The sequence below is a fragment of the Nematolebias whitei genome, chromosome 19, assembly GCF_014905685.2.
Source record: "Nematolebias whitei isolate Nwh7 chromosome 19, NemWhi1, whole genome shotgun sequence".
Lineage (NCBI taxonomy): Eukaryota > Metazoa > Chordata > Actinopteri > Cyprinodontiformes > Rivulidae > Nematolebias > Nematolebias whitei.
Window position 1 is genome coordinate 10,281,291 of NC_056516.1, and position 10,629 is coordinate 10,291,919.

General features: G+C 40.6%; 1 protein-coding gene across 1 annotated transcript in view; it reads left to right on the plus strand.

The window, feature by feature from the left end:
- Positions 1-10,629, plus strand: part of LOC119425621 (cytoplasmic dynein 1 intermediate chain 1) — a 99,665-nt gene that overhangs the window by 87,075 nt on the left and 1,961 nt on the right. Inside the window, exons 15-16 of the mRNA XM_037693156.1 lie at positions 4,659-4,799; positions 9,587-9,712. Of these exons, the coding sequence (XP_037549084.1) occupies positions 4,659-4,799; positions 9,587-9,712 (267 nt within the window). The remainder of the gene's footprint in view (positions 1-4,658; positions 4,800-9,586; positions 9,713-10,629) is intronic.

A 10,629-nucleotide genomic window follows, 5' to 3' on the forward strand; every position in this document is an offset into this window, starting at 1 on the left:
TGTCTTGTCTTGTCTTGTCTTGTCTTGTCTTGTCTTGTCTTGTCTTGTCTTGTCTTGTCTTGTCTTGTCTTGTCTTGTCTTGTCTTGTCTAATCTAATCTTATCTAATCTATCCTGCTGGAGTTTATATCTAGATTGGGAGATTTCAGATAGGTCTGGATTTATAGCAGACCAGTTTAAAACAGGTCAGTGTTTTGCTGAAGGACTCAAAACTTTCACTTCAACCAGTTTTTTTCCAGACACTGCATAGATTTCTCATTTTAGCTTCTCTCAATGTTTGTTTTTAGTGCCATGTTACAGAAGCACCGTGTTTTTATCACTGAGAAACATTAGGAGCTGTACCAAAACAATGATTTTGAGATCTGCCGCGGTTTACTTAGAACGTCCATGTTGTTTTCTTTAATACTATTTCTGACTATTTCAGACAACTTTGTTTTCTTTTCTTTTGTAATATTATTAATAATAATAATAATAACGCTGGAAACAATCAGAACATTTTTCCAGACAGCATCCAGTTTCATGTGAACACTGAGAATCAAGGAAAAGTAAGTCTAATCTTTTTTATATTTTCTTAAATTCTTTAAAAGCTTTAATCTGAAATTTGTTCATTCCATTTAAACAAATCTAAAATTTGATGGTTGCAACTTTGAAGAAAAGTCAGAGAAATAATTAATAATAAGATAGTATTTTCAGTTTTTCAATGATTTTTTTATTACAATATTTTAGCTGCTTAATTCATTCAACCTTTATTTAGACAGGTTAATCTCATTGAGCCTCAAGGACTCTTTTACAAGAATAAGTAATGTTATAATAATAATTAATAAATATACTATATAAATATTATTATATTATTATTATATATATATTTATTATATATATATATATATATATATATTATATTATATTATATTATATATATGATATACATTAATATTATAATAATAATTAATAAAATTAATTAATAGTTCAGGATGTGAAACTTTTCCTTTGCTTCTGGAAAGTGGGTTTGCCGAACAGGTGCCAGTGTTTTACAACAGTTCATAGTTTTTATATCTTTTCTTTGACAATTGAAAATGATTTGTTGGCAGGTGCTGCACATTTAGGGCTGATAGTCTCAGGTGTGGCAGAATGCTCTGCAGAGCTGCATGCAGGGATGGTTGTCTTCTCCTCATAGAAAAGATAATGACAACATCACAAAGTTTGTTTTCTCAGTCATCCAGGTATATAACAACAAAAAAAGGTTGAATCATGTCATCTGGACTTCGTTTTTTGTTAAAAAGAAACGTTTCGCCCCTCATCCAAGAGGCTTCGTCAGTCTGAGGCCTAGCCATCTGGTATTACCCAGAAGCCACCCTGACTCTTGTGTTTCAAGCCTGCCTCAGATACCCCTGAAGTCTGGCCTTTTCACTAATGGTTTCAAAAACACAAAGTTTGTTTTCTCAGTCATCCAGGTATATAACAACAAAAAATAATGACAACATGTTTCTACATGCGTGGCGCCACTCGGATTAAGCTCCATTTTGAAATTAGTTTTCAAACCTATTTTTCCAAATCACATTCTCTAAAAGTGGTGGGAAAAGGCACAACAGGTGTTTACATTTTTTGAGTCAGGAAAATAGAAAAATTAACAGTTTTTTTAATTATTTTTTTTTACAAACCATAACTGTTTTCAGTTCATGACTAATTTAAATGGTGGACAAAAGTGGGGATTTGTGGCAAACTGTGCTATGATAATAAAACAAAAAAAGATAGATAATAGAGGATAGTTCTGTGTTCGAGGAAGAGTAAAAAACAGGACAACTCAAATAATTTAATAGGATTTTCTCAGCTCATCAAGCGCAGAAGCTGTGAGATAAAACAAAATGACCTCTGCTGTCACCAGTCTGACTGGAGAACTGGTTCAGTCCAGGCTTGAAATGGGCTCGGCTCCGTTTGTGTTGATGTGTTGTGTGTGTACGTGTACACTCACAGAACAGCTGGGGAGGGAGAAACAGCAGGAATGAGGAAGAGAAGCACATCACATTCTTTTTTTTTGCCCCTGCAGCCAACCTGTCTCCTTTCTACGACCCCTCCCACTCTACTTGTCAGGAACGCAGTTTGTAAACTCTGAAATCCCGACTGTCAGTCTGAGAAACGGGATTACACATGATTACCTTGCAATAGAAGTCCAACTTTGTGAAGATTCTTGGGGCTAAGCATGGTGTCTGTGGCATTTAAATTATTTACAGATTATTAGTACTGGTGCTTACATTTAATGATTCATATTAACAGGATTATGAAAAACATTTTGTTTATTTAAGCTATTCAACTAAATATCAGGACTGATCTGTTTCTTGCTTCATAAACACAGTTATGATTTTTTATTATTATTGTAAAGAGCTGCCTGCTGTATACAGGTATACTCTTTCTTTAATGCAGCACAAGCTGGAGCTGCAACTAATTCTGTCCACACTGAAGTATTAATGAAAAACTTTGGTCGCTGTTGCTCATCCATGGCAACTGTACAAAGATGAATGTAATCGACAGATTCAAGGTCCAGAGCAAACTGTGGCCATTGGATTGTCTAAAAACTGTAGTAACTGCAAAACACACCAAGGTCCTGCTCTGAAGTTGATGCTCGTGTCAGTTCTGAGCTGTTTTGGAGACCTGATGGTGCATCATGACTGATGTGTGAGGAAGATGTTTTAATCTAACAACCATAAACCTTAATTTGACACTGTGCTAACAGGATTACATCCATCCATTATATTTACCTGCTTCTTCCTTTTTGGGTAGCGAGGATCACTGGTGCACATGTCCAGCAGTCACAGTGCGAGAGATGGGGGACACCTTGGACAGGTCCAAGTCCATCACAGGGACACATGGAGACAAACAACCATTCACTCTCTCTCTGTCTCTCTCTCTCTCATCTAGGGACAATTTAGAGTTACCAATCAGCTTAACATGCATGTTTTTGGTCTGTGGGAGGAAACTGGAGTAAGTGGAGAAAACCCACGCATGCACGGAGAGAACATGCAAACTCCACCCAGAAAGTCCCCTGGCAATAGGGTCTGGTGACCTTCTCACTGAGAGGCAACAGCTCTTCCAACTGCACCACCGTGCCACCTAATAGGATTACAGGAAATATTATTTAGCATTTCTGCCACTATATCAAAATGTTGCACATTGCAACTGTAAAATATAAAAGTCTGATTTATTATTGATGGCACTCATGGCTCATGGATACACAGTGTTAAATTTGTACCTGAAAATTACTGGGAAAATGATCCCTAAGCCCTTAAATTCTGTTGTATTGATAAAACACATTTTCCCTCATTCATAAAATAAATATTTAGGTATTTATCCATTATCTTTTACCCACTTCTTCCATCTGAGGTCACAGGGGTCGCTGGTGCCCATGTCCAGCAATCACTGTACGAGGGGAGGGGGACACCCTGGACAGGTCTCCAGTCCATCACAGGGACACAGACAAAGAGACAAACGAGACAAACAACCATTCACTCTCTCACTCACACCTAGGGACAATTTAGAGTTACCAATCAGCCTAACATGAATGTTTTTGGTCTGTGGGAGGAAACTGGAGTACCTGGAGAATACCCACGCATGCATGGAGAGAACATCCAAACTCCACCCAGAAAGACCCCCAGACAGGGATTTGAACCAGGAACCTGCTCGCTGAGAGGCAGCAGCACTATCGGTTGCCCCACCGTGCTGCCCATGCATCTTTCTGAAATAGCTTTTTTCTTGTTTAAGATACTTATTATACAAAATGAGTCCTGGAGGCTGTAAGAGCTTTCGTTTTTCAGTTCAGTCTGCTACACTGTGCTTCTTGTTCTTTAGCTTACTACACTTTACTTAATGTAAATTATTTCACTTAAAAGGAACTAGTAAATAAAGCAGTAAAATGTACAAAAACTGAGTAAAGTAGAAATATTATAAGTAGCATTAAATGTACTCCCTATCAAAATTAGCCCTCAGTCACATTTTAAGATGCAGGTAATTCCAAACCAGTCAGTGTGACACAGTTTGTCCACTAGAGAGCACCGACAAGTTTCCCATGTACATTTTCATCCAGTCTCTCAGCACTTAGATATTCTTTAATGATGTTAGTTTATGTTAAAGTTGAAGATCGGCTGATGTATTTGTTAAACAGCCAAAACTTTGATCGTGGTTTAAGCTTGGGGTAAAATAATCCTGGCTCAGTCAACCTGTTCACATACAAGTGCAGATTAAACAGACGTACGTCCTACTTCAAGCGCCTCTTCTTCCCGTCCATTGCCACCCCTGCCTTTCCCCCCGTTCCCTATCTGTTCCCATCTCCCAGACAGCTGTTGTGTTAAGGTTACAGTACACCTTGTGGAGGGCCCTTCCCTTTCATCTCTCCCAGCGGTTTTATGGCGCTGTGTGAATGTGCAAGGCTTTTTAATTAGACTCTGCACCCAGACAGGCCCCAAGGCTGAGGCAGCGCCGCTCTGTCTGAAGCGCGCTCTCTCCCTCTCTCCATTCCTCCTCTCTCGGTGTCTCTCTTTTCTCTCTATCTCTGGTGTGTCATCTTCTGTAATCCCTTGCTCTCTCTGTTTTTATGTACAGTGCCATTTCACACGTTGCCCCTCAAACCCTCCTCCACTGATCTATATTTTGTTTCTGTCTGTCTTTCAGCACAACAAGCCCCTGTACTCCTTTGAGGACAACGCTGATTATGTGTATGATGTCATGTGGTCGCCTGTGCATCCCGCCACCTTTGCCGCCGTGGACGGCATGGGCCGTTTAGACCTGTGGAACCTCAACAACGACACAGAGGTGTGTGAAATTAGGTCAAGACAGGCATGTTTTCTATGTTGACAAAGCATGCACATTTGGTAGCCTCTGGGTCTGTTGCTGGAGCTCAGCCTGAACCGCACACACACGATTCAAGATTCCCCTGTAGGCGTTTCCCGCAGCACTGCTTTAAATCAGATTGGGTGACATCTTCTTCTCATGGCTCCCACCCACTAACATTTCTACAACCTCTGTCTAACATTCAGATAACCTCAGGATCCATCTTCCTCCCACTCTGCGTCCCTTCAGAGGAGCACGCAGATGTGCTGGAGACCACATGCAGGGAGCCCCAGCCCAGTCCCATGAAAATAATAAGAACATTTGACTCTTGCAGTGCTGTGGGGTGACAAATATTTTAAGGCCACCAGAAATAAAATTTGTGTCATTGTTTAAATGTGTTACATGTAAAAGACATGTATGTTGAAAATGTCTGTTTTTCTTTTTACAAAAAAGGCAGTTTTATCTTGCATCATATCAACACCTTCAGTCGAAGACTATGAGAAGGGAAACGTGTCACAGAGGAAGAAGAGTAAAGTCAAGAATGTAGGACTGAGGGTGCCAAGTGGAGATCCTCATGGGGACAATGACAGGCAAAGGTAGAGAGATGGCTGACATGATGCAGAGAAGGAAGGTAGATGTTTTATGTGTCCAAGAGACCAAGTGGAAGGGCAGCAAGGCTCACAGCATTGGAGCAGGGTTCAAACTGTTTTACCATGGTGTGGATAGAAAGAGAAATGGAGTAGGGGTGGTCCTGAAGGAGGAGTTGGCAAATAACGTAGTAGAGGTGAAAAGAGTGTCAGATAGGGTGATGTGTCTTAAGGTAGAAGTAGAAGGTCTGATGCTAAACATTGTCAGTGGTTATGCTCCACAGGTTGTATGTGATGGGGAGGAGAAAGATATATTTTGGAAGGAAGGAGTAGAGAGTGGTGATCAGAGCAGACCTGAATGGACATGTTGGTGAAGGAAACAGAGGGGATGAGGAAGTGATGGGTTGGTTTGGCATCAAGGAAAGAAACCAGGAAGGTGATGGATTTTGCCAAGAGAATGGAAATAGTTGTAGTCAACACCTATTTCCAAAAGAGGGAGGAACATAGAGTGACCTATAAGAGTGGAGGAAGGAGTGCACAGGTCGACTACACTATGTGTAGAAGATGAAACCTTAGGGAGATTGGGGGCTGTAAGGTTGTGGCAGAGGAGAGCGTGGCCAGACAGCATCGGATGTTGGGGGTAGAATGACTGTTGTTGTGAAGAAGAGAAAAAGAGTAAAATCAGAGAAGAAAATGAAATGGTGGAATATGAAGAAGGAAGAATGTTGTGAGAAATTCAGAGAGGAGCTGTTAAAGGCTCTGGGTGGTAAGAAAGAGCTTCCAAATGACTGGACTACTACAGCAACAGTAATTAGAGAGACAGGTAGGAAGGTACTTGGTGTGTCATCTGGACAGAGAATGGATGATAAGGAAACCTGGTGGTGGAATAGTGAAGTGCAGGACGCCATTCAAAGAAAGAGATTAGCCAAGAATAAATAGGACAGTGTGAGGACTGAAGAGAGGAGACAGGAATATAAGGAGATGGGACATAGATCAAAGAGGGAAGTAGCTAAGGCAAAGCAGAAGGTGTATGATGAGTTGTATAGGAGGCTGGACACTAAAGAGGGTGAGAAGGACTGTTGGTGACAGTGGTTTGGACATGTCCAGAGGAGGGACAGTGGGTATAATGGTAGAAGGATGATAGAATGCAGCTGCCAGGAAAAAGACAAAGAGGAGATATATGGATGCAGTTAGAGATGACATGGAGGTAGTTGGAGTGAGGACAGAGGATGCAGAGGACAGAGTGAGATGGAGGAGGATGACTCACTGTGTAGACCTCTGAAGAGTGGGTATCACTGTCCCTCCTCTGGACATGTCCAAACCATCACAGTCTGACCTCTCTAACTTCATCTCCCAGTTGTTCAACCTGTGCTGTACCTCTGATGATCTCATTCCTAATCTTATCCATCCTTGTCACTCCTAAGGAGAACCTCAACATCTTCATTTCTGCCACTTCCAGTTCTGTCTCCTGTCTTAAAAAAACAGCTAATAACAGTGTGTTGTGAAAACAGCATGATGTAGAGAAATATTTACTAGCATCTGAGTAACCTACTATGATTTTTTTTAGATTGAAGTTGTTTTAAGACACAGCAGTCTACTTTAGTCCACTCAGACCAGCCGTTAGCTCATCAGTTTGATTAGGTTATTTGTCCAAACTGAGGTTGTTCAAAGAACTACCAGCAACAGGTAAGACAGTTTAAAAAATGACCTTCTGTTCCCCTTTTGACCAGAGTCTATTCTAAAGTATTTTCTGACAACAAAACCATTAGCATGTTAGTGAGCGGGTTATTGTAATTTTTGAGAATGTTCTTGTCTATTTCCTGCATCTTCAGGTTCAGCCCACTGGTGAGAATGGTTTCTTTTATCATGCTTGTGGTATACATTCAAGCATGATTCTGAAAAATCATACTTTCTCACAATGCTGCCAGTAGAGTGGGCATCAAACCTTTGATCACTCAGGTAAAAGTAGGGATAAAAGGATCCTCCATTCTGCTTCTCTCTTGGTTTCCATGGAGACAACACCCACAACGACTTCAACCTCTATACAAGTCTGCATCACGACGCTCTCCTTCCATTCTTGTAATATTCCCGCAGTCATATAATTTTCTCCCCACTCCCAACAACTAAAAGTCACATCTTCTCACTTTAAGCTACATCTCTGTGCATCTTCCTTCCTTAATGCTGCCTCTGTGTGAGCCCATCAGAGCTGCCGGTCCCTCCCCCTGCAGCACATACGACGGTTTCCCATGGTTCCCTCAACAGCAGCCTTTTCACAGACAGAGGAAGAGTTCATTATCGGGGTCCTAACTTGGCTAACAATGTGCTTTATGAGAAACATTTGCTCAGACGCACACTCACGCAAACGGATGCGTCGAACACAGGCGCGCACATTCGCTCACCCGCAAGTCAGTCCAACAGCAACAGGCTCTCATTGTTGCCATCATATTAAAAAACACAGCGAGTCATAACAACATTAACAGGGCCGTGCAACGCGCCTGGTTCTCATTTCCACCACACGCACACGCAGACACACAGCCAGTTTAAAGCGCACAGTTCACATCCACGCTCACACAGGCAGTAGAAGCTAGCAGGCTAATGGCAGTCGGTCTGTGGTTAGCTCTGCTTGAAATGCGCAGAAGCTCGGTGTGCGAGGAGACATGATGCCCAGGCCTCTGTCTCCTCTGGTGACATATGTCAGGCTCGCCTGCCACATGTCAGAAACAGTTTATGGAAACCCTGCATATGTTTTTAGGAGAATTTAAAGGTGCAACATGAGCACTGAAAACAAAACCAGTAAACCCATAATGGCAAGCATGCATGCGGTATTAAACAGTAAATAGCCCTGCATGTGTCCAGTTGAATAAGAAGTTATAAATTTGACAGCTTTGTTGTTTTAACCTCCAGTGGATTCAAGTGAAGCGGCTTTATTTATGTGGCAAATGTGGTCCGTGTCATATTTTTCCTATTTCCCAAAAATCAAAGAGACGAAGCAAAATTTGAGTCACAAAATAAAAAAAGCAATGCTTCAAAAAAAACTTGCATTGAGGCGATTATTTCACCTATTCAGGTTTGAAAATAGAAGGAAATCACTCCAAAGAACCTGCAGGTTCTTGAGAGGCTTTAAAATAAACTAAATCTGGTTATGAAGTCCTTTAAAGCTTCACTCATTTAATTGAAGGTTTTCTCATTTTAATTTGTTTCATTCAGGACTTACATGATCATTTCATTTATTTCTAAAGTTTCTCCGGGGTTCTGATCCGCTCCTTTTCCAAAGGTGGTGTATTTATATACACAGCTCCCCTACGAGAAGGTGTTATTTATAAGACGGAGCTTGTTGCAGCTCCTCAGACTGAAGAAGTCTTTTGGATAAAAGATGAAATGTTTCAACAAGAAGAATCTGTCCAGAGGACCTGACTCAACCTTGTTAGATTTATCCCGTGATAAGTGAAAAACCACAAAGTAGGTATAGTAGTACAAATAGTAAGTAGTAGTTTATTTTAATATGTGTATATATATATATATATATATATATATATATATATATATATATATAAAGGTGTTTTAAACTCCTCCTACACTCTTGCAATATTCTAAACAATGTTTCTAAACTCTAAACGCTCTAAAAGAGCACAGCATGTCATGAGTTCCCTCTCTCTGCCTCCTCTGCTCTCAGCCACCTACAAGCACTTTTGGCCACACCCACTTCACACGTTCTGCACAGAGAACAGCTGATCAGCTGCAGCAGGAAGTTTATCCTGCAACTTGGGCTGCATGAAGATGCAGCAGGTGCTAATTACTTTAAAATAATTTATTTTAAATAAAAATTCCATGCCGATCGTGCGGCTCATCCATCAATCCGCCAATTGCGTGTCATGTCCAATCTTGTTTTGAAAAACCACGATAGTTCAAGTCCGCGATAAACGAACTGCGAAGAAGCGAGGGACTACTGTATAAATAAACTGAATTGAAATTAATTTAATTATTGTATTTAGTTTTTTCATTTTGTGTACTTTGCACAGTACCTTTTGTCACATGTATTAAAAAAAAATCTTGTTTCCTGTTTGTAAAGAGAAAACAGAAAACATGTCAAAAGGTGCAAGCCAACTTTAAAACCATAAAAAAGTTAATGATTTTCCTTTGAGGTGTGTCAAATGAGGATTGTCTTTATTTTCTGCCCCCTAGGTGCCAACAGCCAGTGTGACCATTGAGGGAGCGTCAGCGCTGAACCGGGTCCGCTGGTCGTCAGGAGGGAAGGAGGTGGCTGTGGGCGACTCGGAGGGCCGAGTTTGGATCTACGATACAGCAGAGGTATAAAAACAACCATGTACGATCATTTTACAGCACAAGACCTTCATAAAAAAAATGTTGTAAATGTCGTTAAAAGAATATGCATGGAACTAAAACAGGCAGATCTAAACAACATCTGTAAACTGTTGTGATTTGAACGTTTGTAATATTTATTCAATCTGTTTTGGTTAAAACAAATAATGTGAAGCATATTTACTGGATTTCCTTTGTTCCATGGAGGTTCAGTTTCTACAGTCACAACAAAATGACATCCTTGGTGTAAAAAGGAACTGTTGCTCTGTTTCAGTGTATTTGCACTAAATTAAAATGAGATTTATTTATTCTTTACTGTGATAAATTTGGCTGACTGGTTTTACTGAATGAACCATCGGGTGCAGTTGATCAGGGATACTGCACTTTGTTTTATTGCTGCAAAAAAATTAAATTTAAAAAATGTACGATTCTTGTTACTGAGCTTCAGATCTTTTGTTTCATGTAAATTTCCTCAACTGGAATAATTTTACCCAAAACTACATAAAGCCCAGTGGGAGTTTTAAATCCTTATGTTTAGAAAAACTGTCAGGATGTATGTTAACTTTCTTTCCTCCCCTTTTATTTTTTGAAGGGGGGGGGGGTGTTCTTTAAAGTGCCGTCACCACAGAGCTGCCATCTACCCTGCCTCTGTCCTTCGTGTTTAAAGTCTCTGGTTGAGATCCCCATGTGAGGGCACGTTAGCTTAGCCGCACAGCTAATTTTAGCATCTTTTTCTTGTGTGGTAAACTGGAGGGAGGCTCAGCAGAGCTGGTGGCCTCCACGCTGGGTTGATGGTAACGAAGAGGCTTCAATAAAAGTGAGTGAAGCTGAAATGTTTTATGACTTCCAACAAGCTGGGTTTGGTGTGTGTATGTGTGTGTGTGTGTGTGTGTGTGTGTGTGTGT